Source organism: Pantherophis guttatus, chromosome 1 (genome assembly GCF_059756535.1).
Source record: "Pantherophis guttatus breed Tessera chromosome 1, ASM5975653v1, whole genome shotgun sequence".
Lineage (NCBI taxonomy): Eukaryota > Metazoa > Chordata > Lepidosauria > Squamata > Colubridae > Pantherophis > Pantherophis guttatus.
The window spans coordinates 13166050-13188914 of NC_142063.1; the positions used below are offsets into that span (position 1 = coordinate 13166050).

General features: G+C 44.7%; 1 protein-coding gene across 2 annotated transcripts in view; it reads left to right on the top strand.

Moving 5' to 3' along the window:
• Positions 1–21472, top strand: part of BSG (basigin (Ok blood group)) — a 37290-nt gene extending 15818 nt beyond the window's left edge. The window contains exons 2-9 of one of the 2 annotated variants that reach the window (XM_060695068.2): positions 2613–2960; positions 5682–5841; positions 8626–8714; positions 10056–10192; positions 13314–13590; positions 18431–18455; positions 19182–19251; positions 20309–21472. In XM_060695068.2, coding sequence (XP_060551051.1) covers positions 2613–2960; positions 5682–5841; positions 8626–8714; positions 10056–10192; positions 13314–13590; positions 18431–18455; positions 19182–19239 — 1094 coding nt within the window. In that variant the 3' untranslated portion in view covers positions 19240–19251; positions 20309–21472. The remainder of the gene's footprint in view (positions 1–2612; positions 2961–5681; positions 5842–8625; positions 8715–10055; positions 10193–13313; positions 13591–18430; positions 18456–19181; positions 19252–20308) is intronic. The other variant, XM_060695070.2, reaches the window with a different exon arrangement.
• Positions 21473–22865: the final 1393 nt, after the last annotated feature.

The window sequence follows — 22865 nt, forward strand, 5'->3', positions numbered from 1 at the left end:
ATAGTCAGCGATGGAGTCAACTGACTATATCGGGATGCCGGGAGCCACAGTCACTCAGTCTTGGAAGGGTTGAGCTTGAGCCTGTTCCTCCCCATCCAGATCCGCACAGCCTCCAGGCACTGAGACATCACTTCAAGGGCATTGTTGGGGTGGCCTGGTAGTCCTGGTACCGAGGTAGTCCTCGATTTACAACAGTTTGTTTAGCGACTTTTCAGAGTTACAGCAGCACTGGGAAAACTGACATGACCAGTCCTCATTCAAGCACTTGTCAACTGGCATGCATTTAGTGATATAATCATCATTTGTGACTTTCTCAGATGGCTTCCAACAAACAAAGTCAATGGGAGAAGCTGGATTTGCTTAATGACCAGGTGATTCCCTTAAGAATCACACTGATTTGATTAATAACTGTAGCAGAAAGGTCGCAAAGTTGGGCACTACTTACTGCCTTGCTTGGCAATGGAAATTCTGATCCCAATTGTGGTCATAAGTCGAGGACTATACTCTGTAGAGTAATTAGGATTAAGCAACAGGGCTGGCAGTGAACTAGAGATGATAAACAGTGGTGTCCCAAAGGTGCTTTTTTCAGGAGGCAACTGGACTTTCTTGTTTTTTCTTTGAAGATGTTTCACTTCTCAACCAAGAAGCTTCTTCAGCTCTGACAGGATAGTGGGGAATGGAAGGATTTATATTCCTTGCAGACAGCTGGTCATGGAGTATAAATCCCTCCATTCCCCACCATCCAGTCAGAGCTGAAGAAGCGAAATGTCTTCAAACAAAAACCAAGGAAGTCCAATTGCCTACCGAAAAAAGCATCTTTGGACAATCATGACCTGGATGACTGAGAATCTCTACAGTGGTGGGTTTTCCCTTCTCTTCAGGTAGTCCTCAATCAAATATTCTGAGTTTTAAGAATCTTTTTGTTGCCATTTGGAGTAAGGCAAGTCTTGGATCTAACTCTGAAAACAAAAAACAGCCTCAACCCTTGAAACAAATGTGTTTGTTTGTTTGTTACTGTGCCACATCATTCCAGAGTCTGAATGTAGAAATGTTTCTTCCACTTCAGCACAAACAAGAGATTTCCCCACATGTTTCCTGTCACTTTCTAATCTTCTTAAAGGGCCTCAGCAGATCCTGCCACAAAATCTCAGTCACGGCGTCTCTTGTTCCCTTCTGCAAAGCCTTGTGTTTACAGAACCGCCGTACAATAAGCAAACGCTTTGAGCCCCAACAGAAATACATTATAAATTTAATTGCTTCATTAGTGTGGTGCTCTCCTACTGTTCTTGGTAGGAGCACCTAAATTGTGCCATGTTTTGATTTTCAACACTAATTGCTTTAGGCAAGGCATGCATTACATTTTCCAAGGCATGTCCATCTAGTTGCATGGCCGAGTGAGTGAAGGCCCAGAAAGCAAATTGGGTTGGCTAGGACAGAAAGAGTAGGCCTAATCCATGCGTTTTAAATTTTAAACCTAAAATGCTATTCAGTCACTACAGCCAGGAATTAGCAAGTATGGATCAGCTGACCATGTATTTAAAGCAAGGGTGAGCAAAGAAACAATTCTTTGGTGCGGTACACATGAGGACATGTTCCTTTCTGACTTCGTTTATGAAAGGCCTTATATTTGTACTTTTGCATACCTAGAAAGAAAAACTGATCGGTTTCGCTGTGAGAACAAATTGTGTGCGCCAATCCTTTGACAGGATAGTGATTGGCACAAACAATGCTGTGAATGTACTGATCATTCACTTTTCCCTCAATTACCTCCATTATTGTCCTTTCCTGGAGAAGAAGATGAACTAAGCTGATCATTGAAGCAGGGGCGTAAACAAGTAATGTCATAATAACAATATATTTGCACATCATCGATACTCACAATAACTACATCCAAAATTAGAATTGAGAAGGTGCTTTGTGCAGGTGTTATGCTGGGGCAAAATACTCAGTACTCCCAGGTCTTCCTCATGGATTTATTGCTGGAAGCAGTCTCCTGTATGGAAAGATAATGCTCTGAAAGAACTCAGGAGAAGACTAGTAAACCATCTTTTTTTTATCGTGGTTTAATGGCAAAAACATGCATAAAGGAGGTTGGGTTGTGCCTTTTCCATGTGTACAAGCTTCTTTTGAGAGTTCTGTAACAGCCTGTGAATTTTTTCAGGGTCCTAATTTGCAAGTTGCTTGAGGACACGGTGATGGAACAGATCATTGAACTGTTATTTGGTAAATAGTCAATATTGCTTTTAGGAAGATGCATTAGTATTGTTGCAGCCTCCATAGTGTGAAAGTTAAATAACAAAGAGTAAATGGGTTCTGTTTCACCTCTTAGTTGGAATACCTTTTTTTAAAAAAAAGAAAAATCTTAGTCTGAGTAAAGGCAAAGAATATGGCTGGAACATATTAATATCGCTAGTGATACTTTTTGTTAGAAACCTGTCCATCCTCAGCCATTCACCAAGGGAGGAGAAGGTTTCCAGGCTCTGCTGCTTCATAGGTTTGTGAGTTACTGTTATCCCTTTTTAAAAATCAGAAATACCTTCTTTTTGAATGCACTATTTTTTATTTATTTTTTTGCACTAACCCTTTGTTACTAATACCTCTTCAACTCATAGCTGGCTTTATAAAGTCACCTCTCTCTCAAAAGAAACTGACAGAGGAAAGTGTGGAACTGCACTGTGAGGCTATTGGCAACCCCATCCCCGAAATCCAGTGGTGGTTTGAAGGAACTGACCCCAATGGTACTGCCATACAGCTGTGGGATGGCGCCTGGCAGAACCGGGTCCAAATCAGCGCAACCTACCAGCAGCACTCCTCAAGCACTATCGCCATCACTAACCTCACGATCGAAGACTCTGGCACGTACGAATGCTGGGCCAGCAACGACCCCGATCGTAACCACTTGTCGAAGAGCCCCAAAGTCAAATGGATCCGTTCCCAGGCGAATGTCATTGTCACTAAGCGTGAGTGGCTGACTCTTAAGTGTCGGCGTTCCCACGGACAACCCGAAATGTTTCCAACGTTACCGTCCCTGTGCCTGCCTCTCCTTCCATGCGCCTCGGTTTCCCGAACCCTTGTGAACCCCGCAGGGATCTCCCTGCAGCCTTGCTCAAACAGAAAGGGTTGTGTGACCTCTCCTCTTAAAACGATCCTACCCTTTTGGGATCCGTTGGAATGCTGCCTCTCTCCCCCACCTCCCCCAAATGTTCCCATTAGAAACAGAGACCAGGTTGCCTCAGCGCTGCTTCCACCAGTCATTTCCAAACCTAGTCGTCCCCTTCCTCCTCCTCCTAATATTTCTTCCTGCATCTGTGCGGTTGTGCTTCTTCTTCTTCTTCTTCTTCTTCTTCTTCTTCTTCTTTTTTTGCTTCCCCACTTTACAAGGAGCACAATTTTGCGGCGGTGAGTCCGAACTGTATTTGTGCTTGTTGTAAACGGGCAACTGTTTTCTGAAAAGGCCAGTTTTTCTCTTTGCCACCTAGGTCATATGCTTAGTAGTTCTCCTTGGCTGTGGGACGACCAGTCGGCTATCCTTCCATTTGCAAAGCTGCAAGTCAAATTTCTAACAGAAGGCGAAATAAAATGATACAGCTAATGGCTGACATGTTGAACTTGCATTTTACGGGCAAGAGCGTTTTCACTCTTGGTTTTCAAATTCTCCTGAAGCCCCTTGAAAGCTTGATCAAGGATTCCTCAGTGGGATCAGGAATGACTTTCTCATTCCGGAGGCTAAGATTCCTATATCCTTGGTTCATATGAGGTGATGGTGCAGCCCAGCCAACCTAGCCAATGCAACATATGAACTAGGTCCATGCTTCAAAACCTCTGCAAGTAGATCAGCTCCCCTTGTAGAAGTTTCACAGAAGGAGTGTCTTGTGTGAGAAACTGTTTCTTAACTGAAGGAAGTTTGCAAATGGCTTGTCCTATCGATGGCTCGTTAAAAACAAAATGAAATAATTCTTGATAAATGGAAACACTTGTTTTTAGGAGCCTAGTCTCAGGAGTGTCCTTTACCTTATACCCCGCCTCACGAGAAATGGCCGACTTGGATGAGTTGGCTTGATTATGTGCGGGGAAAATATTCGTAGCTGTATATTTCTCTTGAAAATGGTGATTAAATATAACGGTTAGCTTGCATAAACTTCTTTCAGTGCTCAAAATCTTTGTATAGATGGTGAAGGGAAAGCCCAGTGCCTTTTTGGGGGGGGGGGAACGGGAGGGGGAAGGGATGGGTTGCACACCCACTACATTTCATACTGTTTGTTTGCAGTTCAAGGGACGGTCATTATTTATTGAATTCCAAAAGAAACAAAGCATGAAACTAGCCACATACTCCTTTTGGGTACTCTGTGCATACGAACTAGGGTGCAATTTTTTTCTCTCTAAAAGAAATGCCAAGAAAATAGCTATGCCAATTATGACTTTGTCTTATTTATACCTCATCAAGTGAGAAATTCTCTTTCGTGGCAGGTGAAGGCTAATACAGGTAGTCTTCGACTTACAGCAGTTCATTTAGTGACCGTTCAAAAAAGCACTGAAAAAAGGTGACTTATGACCATTTTTCACACTTCTACAGCCATTGCAGCATCCCTATGTTCATCTGATCAAAATTAAAACGCTTGGCAACTGGTTCATTTTTATGACGGTTGCCGTATCCCAGGGTCATGGGATCCCCTTTTTGCGACCTTCTGACAAGCAAAGTCAATAGAGAAATCAGATTCACTTAACAACCGTGTTACTTAACTGCAGTGATTGACTCAACAAGTGTTGATCAGATTGACTCAGCAAGAAAGGTCGTGAAACATTAATACAACATACATTTGTCACACGATCATTGCTGCGTCCCCATGGTCACATGATCAAAATTTGGATGCTTGGCAACTGGCATGTATTTATGACTTGCAGTGTTCTGGGGTCATGTAATCATCTTTTGTGCAGCCTTCTGACAAGCAGAGTCTGATTCATTTAACAACTGTGTTACTAATTTAACAACTGCAGTGATTCACTTAACAGCAGTAGCAGGAAAGGTGGTCAAATGGGGCAAAACTCACTTAACTGTCTTGCTTAGCAATGGAAACTTGGGGTTCAACTGTGGTCATAAGTGGAGGACTACCTGTATACAGCCACGTTTCATCAATATAGTCCTTTCCTGCAATATGAGAGAGAGAGAGGGGGGCCCCAGATGTTTCTCTGTGGTGATTGTTCAGAAAGGAGAAGATTGTGCACGTGTGTTTAAGCAGAAAAAAACAAGCCAATACTCCAAAATCACAAATAAAGCACCCAGAATGTTTTGAACCATTCAATGGGTCTGTATGCATAGGATACACTATTTTATTTATCCCGGTAGTTGTATTTGTTATTAGTTAACATTAGAATAATGATGTGCTTAGAAGGTGATGTGCTGCTTTAGAAATTATCGTTACCTCTGCTTCCTAATCTCTTTCCCTTCAAATCCCTCAGATAGTTATATGGGTGTTAACTTCCTGGTGTTTCATGACTTGTACAACTGACCACATTGTTTAAAACCTCAGAACTTTGATTTTAACGATAGGAGTTAAATGCAGTTACTATGCTGCTTTTTCTCAGGCACGCAGGTGACTGAAGCCCATGTCAAAACCCAGGGTTCTTTTCTTTTAAGCCCATGATATCCTAACCTAACTTTCGTTTTCTTCTTCAACAACCAGGGGCCAAAATCGCAACCTCTCCTGAAGTAACTGCTGGATCAAATGTGATCATTTCATGTAACATAAGTGAAGCACCAACACCTATCAAAGGCAATTACTGGATGAAAGGGGAGACAAAGCTTGATTCCAATGTGACTGCTCTGGATTTTACCTCCTACATGTAGGTGACTTTAAAGTAAAGTATGCATGAGTTAATGATCAGAATCAGTTTGGTGTAATGGTTCAGGTGCTGGCCTAGAAACCAGGAGAGCCTTGAGTTCTAGTCCTGCCTTAGGCATGAAACCAACTGGGTGGTCCTATCACCAGGAGACTGTGAGTTCTAGTGCCACTGAGGCATGAAAAACTGGCAAGGTGACTTTGGCCAGTCACACTTTCTCGTCCCAATCCACCTTAAATGGTGGTTGTGGAGAAAGGAGGAAGAAATATTTATATGTTCATCGCCTTGAGTTGTATATAAGAGAAAAGATGGGATAAAAATCTTTTTTTTTTAAAGTAGGAATCTCAGATCAGCAACTTCTCCAAATGGAATATTTCCTCCAAAGGCAAAATGGGGAAACAAGCTTCTTTGGCCCACATAACAATGTTCAGTGGAATCATTTTTCACAGTAAGACGTACCCAAAGTCAGCAAAACAAATTTTTGATTTCAGTTTTGAAGTAAATTGGTTTAATGCAGAATGTGCAGCAGCTTTTATGGCACTAAAAGACAATAACAACCATTTCTTCCTCCTCCCCCTGGAATCTTGCTAATAGGGTGGGGAAGGGAGTCATGAGTTGTATGCATGCTTTGCCTGCAGAAAGCATAATTCTTAGCTGACTGTCATGGCACAGAAATCTCTGGTGCTTAAACGTTGGGCAGATTTCTAATCTCATTCTAAATTAGAAAGGAGTTGGGAGAACAAGTTGGCACTCGGTGGCAGGTGTAACACAGAAATGGGGAAATGTAGTGTGCAAAATAATTGCTTTTCTTTTCTAATCTGGTTTTAATCCAACCGCTAAGTACTGCAAGAGCCCACAGTATTTAAAGATATACAGGTAGTCTTCGACTTACAACAGTTCGTTTAGTGACCATTTAAAGTTACAATGGCATTGAAAAAAGTGACTTACCAGTCTATTTTTCACACTTATGGCCGTTGCAGTAACCCCATCGTCTCATGATCAGAATTTGGATGCTTTGCAACTGGTTCATATTTATGACGGTTGCAGTGTCCTGGGGTCATGTGATCCGCTTTTGCGACCTTCTGACAAGCAAAGTCAGTAGGGAAGCCAGATTCACTTAACAACCATGTTACTAACTTAACAACTGAAGTGACGCACTTAACAACTATGGCAAGAAAAGTCATAAAATATGTCAAAATTCACTTAACAACTGTTTCACTTAGCAACATAAATTTTGGGCTCCGTTGTCATAAGTGAAGGACTACCTGTACTGTACATCTCCTGAAAAGGGAGAATTACTTCCACCAGCAACTTAACCAGAAGGGTAGCTATATAATACATATAGTCTTCAACTTAGGGCCACAAATGAGACCAGAATTTCTGTTGTTAAGCAAAGCAGCTGTTAAATGAGGCCCAATTTTAAGACCTTTTTTGCTATGATTAAGCAAATCACAGCAATTGAGTGAATCATGTGGTCTTTAAGTGAAGCAAGGAGGGCTGGGAAGGTCACAAATGGTGAGCATGTCACCCCCAGGATGCTGCCAATGTAAATACAGGCATTCCTCAACTTATGACCACAACTGAGCTCAACATCTATGCTGCTAAGTGAGAAATTTATAAAGTGACTTTTGCCCCATTTTATGACTTTTCTTGCCGTATTTGTTAAGTGCATCACTGCAGTTGTTAAGTTAGTAACGGATTCCCTTAGCAACCAGATTACTTACTTAATCAACTGTGCTGCAATGGCCGTAATTCTGAAATATGGTCATAAGTCACTTCATCGCCATTGTTAACTTTGAATGGTCATTAAGTGAACAACTTGTAAGTCGAGGACTACCTGTACAAGCCAGGTTTCAAGCAACCAAACTTTGATGACATGGCTTGCATTGGTTGTAAGTGCAAGGACTTGGTTTCTGTTTTTTTGTTTTTTTTAAAATTTGATTTATATGCCGCCCTTCTCCGGAGACTCAGGGCGGCTTACAGTGCATTAAGCAATAGCCTTCATCCTTTTGTATATTTATACAAAGTCAGCTTATTGCCCCCACAAACTGGGTCCTCATTTAACCTACCTTAGAAAGGATGGAAGGCTGAGTCAACCTTGAGCCTTTGGCGAGATTTGAACCTGCAGTAATTGCAGGCAGCTGGTCTTAATAACAGGGTGCTTTAGACCACCCTGTTGCTCTAGCTTTGAACAAACGAATGGCTGTAAGTTGAGGACTGCCTGTGTTCATTTCTGATCGGACTTAACTAAAACAAAGAGAAATCCCTTGGAAAAAGTGGTATTATTCCACCAGAGAGGCAATCAGTAGAAGCTTGTCAACCTGGCTGCCTGGTGCCAGTGCCTTGTGCATTAAAACAAGATACGCCATCCTTAGAAGGAGTGATTGGTTGGCTATTTGCACTCTTCAGCTACATCTATATATGGAAGCTTCTTGGACAATCGGGATTGTTCTATTCACTCTATTGTTTTATTGTGACAGCTTCCTGGAACTTTTCCTCTCAAGATTCCAGGCCTCTGTCCCAGAAACTTTTAATTAGGCATGGCTCAGCGGAGTTTTAAGTGTGCGTCCTACGCTTTGATAGAAAATCTGATCCAGCATTTCCTAGTGTTTTTTTTTCCTCCTGGGTGATGCTGGAATGAAGCTCCTCTTACTCCGTGACCATTGCGTTTTGCCGAGTGAAGTTGTAGTTGTCAATATCCATTCCCAGTTCTCCTCCTGTGATGGCTTTGTGTGTTCTCCTTGTCACCTGCTGGTTTGTCTTTGTGTGTGTGTTTTTGAATCCTAGGATTCCCAAAGTGGATTACGAAACCTCGGGAGAGTACCACTGCGTCTTTGACACCACGCCCCTCACGAAAGGAACGGTATTCGTGAAAGGTAACTGTTGTGGGTGCTTTTTTTCTTTCCTTTGGTGAAGTTTTACATGGAGGAGAAGGACTTTGTGTTGTCAAGTCCATGAGGAACGAGCCACTGCTCATGGGTTGCCTCTCTAGTCTGAGGAAGAAAGGAGCCCTGATGGTGCAGTGCTTAGAATGCCAGTATTGCAGGCAAAAACCCTGCCCACAGCCTGGAGTTCGATCTTGACTGGCTCAAGGTTGACTCAGCCTTCCATCCTTCTGAGGTCAGTATTAGATCCAGATTGTTGGGGGCCATATGCTGACTCTGTAAACCGCTTAGAGACGGTTGTAAAGCACTGTGAAGCGGTAAATAAGTGATAAGTGGGAAGGAAGGACGGACCGTGGTAGCATAGTGGTGAGAATGCAGTATTGCAGGGTGACTCTGCATTGCCAGGAGTTCGATCCTGACCAATGCAAGGTTGACTCAGCGTTCCATCCTTCTGAAGTTGGTAAATTGAAGACCCAGATTGTTGGGGGCAAGACGCTGACTCTGTAAACTGCTTAGAGAGGGGCTGTAAAGCACTATGTAGTGGTATATAAGTTTTAAGTACTAGTGGTTGTGCTGTCCATTTTTCATCACCTAGAGGGGACCATAAAAGTACCCAAATATTTGTCTCCAGGAAATCCGAGCAGTTCTAAGTTTAGCAAGCAAACTTGTGGGAGTCTGTTTCTATTAATGGAGACCAGATTGGTGTTCTCTAGATCAGGGTTTCCCAACCTTGGCAACTTTAAGACACATGGACTACAACTCCCAGAATTCCCCAGCCAGCCATGGGAGTTGAGGCTTGAAGTCCACACATCTTAAAGTCACCATAGTTGGGAAACCCTGCTCTAGGTAAATTGGATTGCAATTTCCATACTGGAATTGTGGCATTCATAACTGAATTCATCCCAAGGACGCTAAATTGGGGGTGGTTGGTAAATAACGAGCTAATTAGAATAGCATTGCAGGCAAACTGCTGACTGCCAGCAGTTCGATCCTGACTGGCTCAGGGTTGACTCAGCCTTCCATCCTTCCCAAGGTGGGTAAAATGAGGATTCAGATTGTCGGGGGCAAGAGACTGACTCTGTAAACTGCTTAGAGAGGCCTGCAAAGCACCATGAAGTGGTATATAACTTTAAGTGCTATTGCTATTGCTAGATGAACTTCCTGTGTTTTACCAGCCTTGTGCACATCTGTCCCCCAATAACTCCCAGACCTTTTTGTCACCTGCTGCCAAGGCTTCTTCATGATGGATGAGAGTTTATAGGCAGAAGTGTTTGCTTAATCAACATCTCCTCTGACCCCTCTTTGAACTGATTGTGACCTATCCTGTTGCAGTTACTCCCCATGTGGTGCCCTACAAGAAGACAGAGCATGGAAATGAAGGAGACGCAATAATCCTGACTTGCAAGTGCAATTCTTACCCTGCTATTACCCAGTGGACTTGGTATAAGGTGGTAGACCAGGTGCCTCAGGTGAGTGCCTTTCCTGCCACAAACCCAGGATTCTGCTTCCTCCCCAGTAGGTGTCTGTCAGAGTTTGTTGCAAAATCAAATCCAGAAAGCACACACAGGTAAACTGATTCAGCTTCTCTTTATATACATAATAACACATGAATAAATGTACAATACCAACAGCAGATTCTTCCAACGTAGCAGTTACAAGCAGAGCACAGCAGAGTAGTTTTAGTTTCAATTCAGCAGACAGACTAGTTTTCAGCTTCAGAGCTCAGAGCTTAATAACTAAGCCACGCCCAGACTTCTTGCTTAAGCTTCTGTTTCTAAACAGCTCTAATTGGCTGACTTAGTTGCTATGCCAATTCATTGGCTGACCTTGTTACCATGTCTTCCCAGTCATGAATATTCTGACAGTGCCCTGGCTGCCTATGGAGAAACCATGTTAAGAATCCACCTGCGGCCTTTCCAGTTAGGATCTTGCTTCAGAGGTGGCATATGGAAGAGAGATTAACATGCATAAAAGGAATTAACATGTAAAAAGAAAAAACCCATTTGAAGTCAGGGAGACCTTGACTTGCAAGAAGTGGTGGAATTCAAATCATTTAACAACCGGTTCTCTGCCCTAATGACTGCTGGGAGGCGTGGCTGTGTGGGCATGTGACTGGGTGGGCATGGCCAACTATGTCACTCATATCGAGGGGAGCCTTGCCTGGCCTCTCCTTGCCCCTCCCCTCCCAGCCAGTTGTTGTGGCCCGTCAGTGGCCTGTGCAGTTAGTAGCTGATTCTGACAGCAAGGAGGCTGGTGTGGTGCTACACCAGGAGCCTGTGCAGCTGGCGCTCGAGTCAGACAATGAGGCTGGAGAAGATGTGGTGCCAGAGGCGGGGAATCAGCCAGGGCCTTCAGAAGCTCCCATAAGTGAAGAGGAATAAGAGGAGGAGCCTCTTGATGCACGAGCGCGCAGAGCTGTTAAAAGGCAGGAGTAGCTCCTCAGGAGGAGGTCTCCTCGAGAGTAAGGCTTGGGGCTAATTGGCCACTCCCCTAGCCTATTTAAGGAAGGACGACGACTGATGCAATTTGCAGGAAACAACTTCGTTCATATTCCTTTGCGTCTTGATTCCAGAAACTTTTGATTCGGCTCTTGTTTCTCTCTCATCAGTTTTCCTGCAAATTGCTTCTGGGCATTCTGCCAACCACAGTAAGATTATGGTTGTCTGAAATACTGTGCCTCAGAATTGAGTTATTACTCTTTGGATTCTTGTCGGCTGTTAATGAAGTTAAATTAACAGCCCTTGTTCAGAAAAGACTGATTTAAATTGTACTTGTGTCCGAACAACTACTAAGAAAGCTCATTAGTAGTCCTTAATTAGTAAACTAAGGTTTGTGCGGACTTTGTGTGTGCTGCGTTCTTTGGGGTTCATAGCTGGGGCAGAACACCAGTCCTCGCCTCATCTTGCATGTTATGGTGAGATTTCTTCCCCTTGATACTAGCCAATAAGATGAGATTTTGCTATCAGAAGACCTGATGTCCATTTCCAAGTATTGTTTATCACCATTCTTTTTAGTAAGACTGGATGGAGAGATTTATAAAGAATAACAGAGTTGGAAGGGACCTTGGAGGTTTTCTAGTCTAACCCCTGCTCAAGCCTGAGACCCTATACAACCATCCATTTAGTGACATTTCGAAGCTATAGTGGCACTGGAGAAAAGTGACCTATGATCGGTTTTCACACTTACCACGATTGCAGCATCGCCTTCATTGCGTGCTTAAAATTTGAGTGTGTACTTTTTTTAAAAAAAAAGTTTTTTATTTTGTAAAACAAACATACAAACAGTACATCCTTAATCATTCAGTGTTTCATCTGAGTACATATTTTGCGTCTTCTCCCTCCTCCATCCTTTTCATATATTTCTATCATACCGTTATATTTTCATTTAGATTGTTACATCATTCTTCCCAAATTTCTTATATTAATTCATCAATTATCTAAATCCCTTTAGAGGGAGAAGTAATTAAGAAAATATTGGAATGTGCAGAAATGAATAGATTAACGTTGGTAATTAAAGAAAAGGAAGAGTGTGTACTTCTGACAGTCGCACTGTCCACGGTCACATGATCACCATTTATAACCTTGCCAGATGCGCTTAACGGCCCCGTGATTCATTTAACAACTGTGGCCAAAAAGAAGGTCATAAAACAGGACAAAATTCACTTAACAACTGGCTTGCCTTGCAATCGAAATTCTGGACTCCATGGTGGGCTTAAATCAAGGACCACCCATACAATATTTGCTGATTCCTGCTGTTGACTAGAAACCTGGTGCCAGTTTTTAAATAGCATTATTCTGAGCTTAAGGGCGGGCGAGTACTACCTGTATACAGCCATTTTTCATCAATATATTCCAAAAGCAGAGTTAAACCAAAGATAAAAAAGGTGGAGGGCCATGAGCCACCCCCATGGTTGCATGCCACTCTTGGACCCCCATGCCAGTTGATGCTCTTTCAGAAGGCCCGAGGGGTGAGGGGCAAAAATATATTTATCAAATGTATATGCTACTCATCTCACCTGAGGTGAGAGACTGAGCTGGATATGGTGGTGATCTCATTAATCCTAAGGAAGCTGCCCCACTCAGGTTTTCCCTTTTGGTGTCCAGACTGCATTGGGCATTGTGTGGAAATGGTTCCTTTTGACACTATGAGTCATCTACAAGAATATAGATAGCCCTCAACTTAACAACAGTTCATTTAGTGACCAATGTTACAATAGTGCTGAAAAATCTGACTTTCACACTTAAAACTATTGCAGCATCCCTGCGGCCATGGGATTCAGGCAGCCGGTTCATACTTATGACGGCTGCCGTGTCCCAGGATCATGTGATTTCCCCTTTTGCGAGCTCCTGACAAGCAGTCAGTGGGAAAGCCAGATTCACTTAATGACTGTGTTACTAATGTAACAGTTGCAGCGATTCACTAAAACAACGGTGGCAAGAAAGGCCGTAAAGTGGGGCAAAACTCACTTAACAGCTGTCTTAATTAACAACAGAAATTTTGGGCTCGATTGTGGTCATGAGTGGAGGACTTACCTGTAGCTCTTTCTAAGGGTCTGTCCCTGTAGCTAGTGACACCCCTCTTCTCCTCCAGCCTGTTGCCAACGGCACCGAAGAAAGATTCTACATCCAATCCAATGGCACCAGGACAGATCTTCGGATCATTTCTTTGAACCTGGAGAAGGACCCCGGGAAATACGTGTGCAATGGCACCAATGAATTAGGCGAAGGGAGTGCGGACGTGACCCTGAGGGTGCGGAGCCGGCTGGCTGCTCTGTGGCCATTCCTGGGGATTGTAGCGGAGGTGCTGGTCCTGGTCACAATAATCTTCATCTATGAGAAGAGGAGAAAGCCCAATGAGGTTCCTGAGGGTAAGGTGCTGGAATGGGCAAGGGGGAGATTAATAATAATATTACAATAATATAATATTATAATATAGTGGTACTAAAGAGCTGTGGTGGCGCTGTGGTTAAGAGTACAGTACTTCAGGCTATTTCTGCTGCCTGCCGGCTGCCAGCAGTTTGGCAGATCGAATCTCACCAGGCTCAAGGTTGACTCAGCCTTCCATCCTTCCAAGGTGGGTAAAATGAGGACCCAGATTGTTGGGGCCAAGAGGCTGACTCTATAAACCGCTTAGAGAGGGCTGTAAAGCACTGTGAAGCGGTATATAAGTTTTAAGTGTAATTACTTGTTAATTGGTTCTGGGAGGCGTGACAAGAACTAAAAACAACAGTGCTCTAATAAAAGCAGGAGCCCCTAGCCATTTAGCAAGAAAAATCCAGTTGTTTATTAGGAGCGCGATGTCGGCACGAACTAAGTGAAGCCAACTCTGACTTCACCCAGTTCACACCTTGCCTCTGATCCTGTTGCCCCCTTCACATTCCCTAACAAAGAAATTTCACGGGTCGTGGAAGTCACTCCCTCCGGCCTTTGTGGGTCTCCATGGAGATGGCCTTGACTTTGGGTGGCTAGGATGTGTTTTGTTTTGACTGAGGTGTGAATTCCTTGGTGCAGCTGCGAGATGCTTCTATCCCCCTGCCTATGGCAACTCAGGAGCAGGTCAGGAAAGCTTGGTGATTAGTAGTAGTACCAAAGTAGTAGTACCAGACTAGTACCAAACAGACCATGTGACTTTCCCCATGACGCTTTGTTTCGGCCGGGAAGGACTTCCTATCTGTCCCTTTTCCTATGTCAGCGACTTCCTGTCCACCCTCTGTGGCCGTTCCCAGCTTTCCTTTTGCAGCAACCTTCCCAGCATGGCTGACTTCCTGTCCGTTCTCTGTGGCCGTCCCCCTCTTCTTGTCGCAGCAGTTCAGGTACTAAATAAACGATGAGTACCAGGACAACGTTTTCACATCAAAATGTATCCAGTGCCCAAATTCAACTGGTTTTGAAACAGTAGAATACAGAGCTACCACTGTGTGTGAGTTGAGGAAGGGCTGGCATCCTCCCAAGTGGCATTTTGAGCAAAACCTTAATTCCTGAAGACTCTTAATAGCCTTTGGTGCCTATAAAGAGGTTTTCCTCATTTAACCATGATAATTGGGACCAGAATTTCTGTCATTAAATGATGTGACAAAGCATGACATCATCACTTAGCGACAGCAATCCCAGCAGGCTCTGTTGCCATCATTAAGCAAAAATCAGCCAGAACCTCAAGGACTGGTCTTAAGTACCACTTCTTCAGCAGTGTCACAACTTTGAACAACTGCTGAACAAGTCGTCATGAACCGAGGACTCCCTGTAATTTTCAGTGGAAGGAATCGAAACGGGGGTGAGAGATGTACAGCAATGTTTCCCAATCTTGGCAACTTTAAGACGTGTAACTCCCAGAATTCCCCAGCCCAGCATGTCCACAAGTTTTAAAGTTGTCAAGGTTGAGAAAAACTGATGTACATTATGGTCCTCGGAGTCCTGCTTGGTCCGATTCCTAAATACTTCCGTTTTCTTTACCAAATAAGACAGTGGTCCTCAACCTTTCCAGCTTGGCAGCCCCACCCAGCACACGGGGAGTCTGTGTGTGACTAGCAGGCACATGCACGCACGTGTGGCAGGCACATTGCGTTCATGCGCAAAGATTGCGAGTGGAGGGCACTTGCACGTGAAGCTCCATTTGCATGAAGGCAGCTTTATGAGCAAGCACCCTCTGCTCGCATGGGCATACTTACCCATCTCTCTTGTGGCCTGATTTTGGACAGGCTGCGGCCTGGTAGTGGGCTGCAACTGGGGACCCCTGAAATAAGAGAATTCCTTCATGTCTGTCAAAACCTGAGTGGGAGGTTGGTGAGATCCTTGTGTGTTTTCACTTAATATGGATCACTCCGTTAATTTATTTTTCGGCTTTGTGTGACCACTGCCCACATACTCCCCCATAGAAGCAGCTTTCTTCTTATTCATTATGATATCAAAGCAATAAATGTCTAAAGACATAAACCTAGCTCTATTTTTGACTGGGGCATTTCATTCTTCAAAAGTTTGATTACATTTATGAAGTGAGTTAAATCGACCCTGGGGTTTATGACATCATGCATGATCCCCTGGCTTGATAAGGGCCAAAGTCCTCTTCCTGCAGCAGAGTCTCGGCAAACAGCTGGGGCGAAGATGCTCTTATGTGCATCTGTATCAGGATTTTTCCGACAGTGGAAATTACAAGGAGGTCATGTATGAACAGAGGCTGAGAATGGAAAGCTTTTGTTCTGTCCCCAACCACACGCAGACACACCAACAGACGTTCAATCTCGGGCACGCCTTTTCTTCTGTTGCGCGCGCTTATCTCTGCGACGCTGGCGTGGATCCAGCCAAGACTCATTACCCTCATCACTGTCCATCTGTGGCTGCGTGGACGTGCTTGGCCCCGGCCCTATCTCTTGCCCTTTGGCGGACACCGAAGGCATTGCCAGAGAGGAGGGTCCTGGAGAGGGAGGCCTTGCCAACTCCTCTCCTTCACTCTCAGAGTCCTCTCCTGCCGATGACACAGGCTCCAGTAACAGAGCCACAACAGCTTTTTAAAATTTGCTGTTGATACTTTTCCCCGGAGGGGGGGGGGATGCCACTTATAATTTGGAGAGGGTTGGTTGAATCTGTCCCTTTAAAATGACAGCTAATTCTGCCATGGATTTGAAGGTCGGTAAGCGGTCAGATTCTCTAGGGTTGAGATGCCTTAAGGCAATGGACCCCAACCTTTGGGCACCAGGGACCGGTTCTGTGGAGAGAGTTTTTCCCGTGGACCGGAGGGGGTGTGGTTTTGGGTGCTGCATGCATCCCGCGGATGGGGCTTCTCTTCTTTGTGTGGCCCAGTTTCTGGCAAACCGTGGCCCAGTGCCGGTCCACAGACCGGGGGTTAGGGACCCCTGCCTTAAGACGCTTCTGAAGGTTTGCCCACTACCAAGCTGGCTTTGTGACTGGCTTAGGTTGCCTAATTATGCTTCAGCTTGGGTAGGATTCCACACCTGAAAAGGAATTTAATCTCACTCAGATCGTGGCAACTTCCGTGGTCTTAGGCACAGTGCAAACATTGCTGAGTGAGACTTTATCTGCTCCCCTTGTTCCTTGTCTCCTGTGGGGGGAAAAAACAACAACTCTGCTGCATAAATCAATTGGCAGGAATGTTTTGAAGTCCCTGGAGAAGTTTCTTAGCCAATGTTCAGTCTTCTCATTTCACTGCCGTCAGCATCTAACATTTTAATGTATTTCTTCTCTTGGGGAATATTCTTGTTGCTGTTTTTCCCCTCCACCTGTTTGCATTATTTAAAAATATTTTCTTTTAAATACCTGAGGTGCCTAAATGCTTCTGTCTAAATCCTGAATTCAGCATCTCTTCCTGTGCCACCCCCTACTCTCTTTTCCTTTTAAAACAATGCTTCCTTTGCTGTGGAGGTTTAAATCATTGTTCTTTATATTTTTCCTTGGTAAGCAGCAAGATATTCCTGACTTTCTTCACCCTTATAAACTTAAACTCCTGCTTCATTTGTACGTGGTGTTTGAAGCAATGCTTTGAATTGAGTAAAGGGAAAGGGAAAACCTTAAGAGGAGGGGTGGGGAACTACAGCCTCTTTATGACTTGTGGACTTCAACTCCCAGAATTCCTGAGCCAGCCACCAGGAATGGCTGGCTCAGGAATTCTGGGAGTTGAAGTCCACAAGTCATAAAGAGACCGTAGTTCCCTACTTCTGTCTTGGATCCCCAACCTCCAGGCTGCAGCCCACTACTGGGCCATGATCGGTTCAGAATAGGGCTGCGCAAGTGGTGGGTGAGCGCACACACACACACACACCTGCCACTCACACAAAACCATCCCTTCTTCCCATCCCCCGCACCAGGCTGGACCACCAAACCGGAAAAATTGGTTACCGCTGTCTTAGAGGATAGGAAGGTTTCTTGATTGGCTTAAAACAGTGTTTCTCAACCTCAGGTACTTAAAGCTGTCTGGACCATCTCCCAGAATTCCCCAACCAGCTGGGGGAACCTGGGAGTTGAAATCCAGGGAATTTAACAGTGCCTAAGGTTGAGAAAAACTGGCTTAAAAGCTTGTAAATACGGCCTACTTGCTGGCATTAACTTTGAATTCAGTTCTTTCTTGCTGCTGCATATTAACCCTTTGTGGTAAGTGGAAGAAGACCAAGCTGAAGCCACCCCTTGTCCTGGTTGTCTTGTCATCTGTATATGGTCGTAGTACCCGTGTGCCAGTTTGTCTAGTGGTGAAGACACCCGGCTAGAAACCAGGAGACCATGAGTTCTAGTCCCACCTTAGGCACAAAATCCAGCTGGATGACTTTGGGCCAATCACCAGGCAACTGCGAGTTCTAGTCTCGCATTTGGTTGGAAAGTCAGCTGGGTGACTTTGGGCCAGTCCATTTCTCTCAGCCCAAGCCACCTCACAGGGTGGTTGTGGGGAAAACAGAATGTATAAAAATAACGAAGGTGGGAGGTAAATAAATGAATGTAGACATGTGAGTGTGGTGGCGTCTCTTCCTCAGACAGTGACACTGTTAAAAGCTGGGAATTTTTTGGGACAAATAGATAATAGATGAGAGGAGGGATGATAGATGGGATAGATAGATACTGTTGAATGAATTGGGGATGAAGGAGGTTAATTGCCCAGCCTCTCTGAGGAAACTGGGTGGTTTAGAAATAGGAAATATAAATAAATGTGACAATTCACCAAAATCCTCCTGCTGACTTCAATCTTTTCTTCTCTTCCTTTGCTCAAAGATGACGATGGAGGCTCTGCACCCCTGTAAGTATAAAGAACCGTTTCCCCCTCCCCCCTTCCTGATAAATCACCTCCCAAGGCCACTTGTGGGTGGGAAATTAGACAGCCAGCTAGATGTGCCCAATTGAAGACTCTTCAGGAGGCTGCCTCCTGCCTGACAGAACCAGAGTTAAGCCAGATGCTGCTTATTGAAGCTGGCAGGTCATGAAAGAGGAGCAGCAGGAAACAAGAGATGGGAGGCAAGGGGCCCAAAGCGAGGGTGGTTGGGTTAGCGGGTCCTTTAAAGGCCGGGAAACGCAAAGACCTGGTTGGCTATGTCTTAGCTAGTGTTTTCTCAATCATGGCAGCTTGAAGATAGGTGGACTTCAACTCCCAGAATTCTGAGAATTTGAAGTCCACGCTTCAAGCTGCCAAGGCTGAGAAACACTGGTTAAAATTGTCTGTCTTGAAATCTCAGCGTAGCTCACAGCTGGCTGGGAAATTCTGGGACGCATTTTCAAGTTGCCATAGTTGAGAAAGAGTGGCTTTAGCTTTGAGGAATAATAGGGGGCTGCCTGCCGTCTCTGATCAGATGGGTAGGTGAGAGGGAGAGCTTTCTAATTGGTTGTGTATGTATGTATATATGTGTGTGTGTGTGTGTGAAGTATTGGCATAGATCCCAGACTCCGCCTACTTGCTAGTCTAGTCTAGAGTTTGACCCAGATCTTCCTTAAGGTCTGGAGCTGACTGACTTTTCCTCTTGTCTCCCAGAAAAGGCAACACTGCAAACAACATGGACAAGAACGTGCGTCAGAGGAATGCAAATTAAGCCCACAGCAAGGTAGGATTTCTGGGAGGGCTGAGCAACGGCAGGGGGAGCCCCCCAAATATGCCCCTGTTTCATCCGTCGTCCAGAGACGAGAAGAAAACCCATTCTTGAAATTCTGGATTTGCTTTAGAAAATGACAGTAACAGAGAAGGGAGTCGGCCTCTTCTCGGTCAGGGAATGTCATCATCCTGACTGATCATGACAGAAGAATTAAATCAGTGGAATAGATTTCCCCCAGAAGTTGTAGGTGCTCCCATTGCCACTCAAGAAGAGATTTTGCAGCCATTTATCCTAAATGGTATAATTTCTCCTCCTTAAGCAGGGGGTTGGACTAGAAGACCTCCAAAGCCCCTTCCAACCCTGTTATTCTGTGTTCTAATACCCTCTAAAAGTGCTTGGACTACAACTCCCATTATCTCACACAAGAAGGAGGAAAGTTGCAATCCAACGCATTTTCAGGATACCAAGTTGGGAAAGGATGGAGCATGTCACCCCAATTTGAACCTCCATTTACACATTGTGTCTACTCAGCCAAGCATTATTGCCCCATCACGCTCACCTACAGGAATATGGGAAGATGCAACATATTACCGACAGAAGAGAATATTAGTAGCTCAGGGTTGAACCGTGGAGGCCTTGGTGCCCTCTGAGCTTGGTTGTTTCCTTCCAGACGTTTCATTACCCAACTAGGTAACATCATCAGTGCTAAAAGAGAGAGGGGTTTGCTCTGTTTGTGTATGAGTGCAATGTATTGACCCCATACCCAGAACCTCTCCATATAAGAGAGTTGTCACAATTCAATATGTTTAAAACTCTTTTTTTCTCCCAATCGACTTCCTTTAGTGCATATGAGTCTCACTTCCCAGCTGGCATTCTTTTCATGCTGTGCTTTGAAGTCATCCCTGGCTGGGGTTGGGATATTTGGATTTGCCCTTAACTCTATTATGCCTCGTGTGTGTGTGTGTGTGTGTGTGTGTGTGTGTGTGTGTGTGTGTGTGTGTAAACACCAACAATACAATGCATTAGTTGAGCCTAATTCTATATTCTGTCTGTCTCCTCTCTCCCTCAGGTGACACATGAGACCTAAGCAGACGGCTTAGCTGTTTCTTCTGACACTTTCCTGCTGTAAAAAAAACCAAGAATATTTCTAGAACATCCTTGCATCGAAAACAAAAAAAGCAGTGAGAGATCTTTTAGCCTTTTACGTTTTAACCACACATAAAAGTTTTTTCTTCCCATCCTCACTGCTGAATCTTGAGAGTTGGGGAAAGGTAAATGGAAGGCATGGGGAAATTACAGTTCAAGAAAACGTTGCCCGTTAGTTTAAGAACCATCATCCCTCACTCAAGAATGTGCTCTTCTCTCTCTCTCTCTCTTCCTTCCTTCCTTCTCTCTCTCTCTCTCTCCCTCTCTTTTTTTTTTTTTTTTAGTAGTAGACCATAGGGAGAGTTATTAAATTAGTCCCAATTTAATGATGCAGTAGCATCAAGCAATCCAGAGTTTTAAGTCACCCTCAACTTTAGGAAGGAAGGGCAGTGCTTTGGCCCTGAATAAGTTCGGCCAGTAGAAGAGTTTGCCTCCCCTTCTCTTCCTTACTTTCTTGGTCTCCCTGGACCAGAAACTCCCCCCAATCTCGCACACCGTCTTCTCCGAATCCCGGAGCAAAGATACCACGAAACAAGGGGCGGCGCACTGCTTGCGTGTCGATGTGTTTTTTGTTTGGCTTCTCGAGCCTGGAAGACGACCGCCTCCTCCTGCCATTCCCCACTCCAGCCACTTGAGCCCTTTTGGGTCTCTCCTTGGAGACACAAACAACGATAGTGCCATAATTGGTCGGAAGACAAAGCCAAGGACAGTGACTTTCCTCCTGCCTCCCCCCCCCCCACCCCCCCCAACCTCGGTGACATCAAAGCGTCAAGCCAGAAGGGAGGCGAGAGTCCGAAGCTCCGTATGTTAAGTAGGGTTGTCTTTCCAGCTTATCTTGGTGGTGTGTCCTTTCAGCCTCATGACATTTTAAGATGTCACATTAATCACAGAGGCCGAAAGACACAAGCCAGGACGTAGGTCTCTCGTGCAGCTCCTCCATCTTGTCCCAACACCCGTTGGCCTCGGCCAAGCGGGAGAATGTTCTTTACAGCCTGTTGGGCTGACCCTTGTTTTGGTTACCGTTGGAATAGGTTATTGTTTTAAATAAGCCAAACACTCTCTCAATAAAACAGACACGGTGTTTTGATTTCTTTCCCTATTCTCTTTCCTTGGTGTGGTGGTTTTTTTTTTTTTTTTTTTTTTTTTTTTGAGTCCTGGCTGGGGAATTCTGGGAGTTGAAGCAGAGGTGAAATGTAAAATCAGTTACTACCGGTTCTGTGGGCGTGGCTTTGGGACGGGGATAATATGACTGAGTGGGCATGGCCTTTTTTTTTTTTTAAGCTTTTAAAACTATTTTTTCTACAACCTCTTTGGCTGAAAAGCCTCTGATGATCCCAGCTGAGTTGCCTGATGAGCAGAGGCTTTCTTTTTTTTTTAAAGCCTCTGATGATCCCAGCTGACTTGCCTGATTGGCAGAAGCTTTTTTTTTTAAAAGCCTCTGACGATCCCAGCTGACTTGCCTGATCGGCAGAGGCTTTTTTTCCTTTTAAAAACATTTTTTCTATAACCTCTTCAGCCGAAGAGGTGGTAGAAAAAATGCTTTTAAAAGACTCTGATGATCCCAGCTGAGCCACGCGATCATCAGAGGCTTTTTTGGGGGGGGGGCAATGGGAGGGGGCGCAGGGTTTTTTGCTACCGGTTCTCCGAACCACCTGCCTCCAATGCTACCAGATCGGGCGATCCGGTCCGAACCGGGAGCATTTCACCCCTGAGTTGAAGTGTCCGTCCCCCGTTCCCCCCCCCCCCCCGTCTTAAAAGTTGACAAGGTTGGGAAACCCTGCTCGAAAAGTGTTACCTTGCAACAGGTGAGGCTGGGACGGAGGTTGATAAGGAAGGGCAGGCAAAGGAAGAAGGAGGAGTTGAGTTGCTGCTCTATGGGGACCCTTGAAGGTACAAGGTAATCCTCGACATACGGCCACAATTGAGCCCAAAATTTATCTTGTTAAAAGATAATTGAATCAAGAATGTAATGCAATAACTTTTACGAAGGATTTGCTATTAGATTAGCAGTTACAGTATAAAGAAGAAAAGTGAAAATATCCCTAGAGCAGTGTTTCTCAACCTTGGTAGCTTGAAGATGGGTGGACTTCCACTCCCAGAATCCCCCAGCCAGCGCTGCTGGCTGGGGGATTCTGGGAGTGGAAGTCCACCCATCTTTAAGCTACCAAGGTTGAGAAACACTGCTCTAGAGCAAATGCATCAGAGAAGATACATAGTCCTCAAACTACAATCACCATTGGAACAAGAACTCCCATCGCTATGCAAGGCAGTTAAGTGAGTCGTGGCCAGTTTTACGACCCTTTTTGTCACCGTTAAGTGAGTCACTCAGTTATTAAATGAATCTGGCTTGCCCTACTGACGTTGCTTGCCAGAAAGTTGCCAAAGAGGATCGTGTGGCCGCATGACACTGCAACTGTCACGAATATAACCAATTGCCAAGCGTCCGAATTTTGATCACATGACCATGGGGGTGCTGCAAC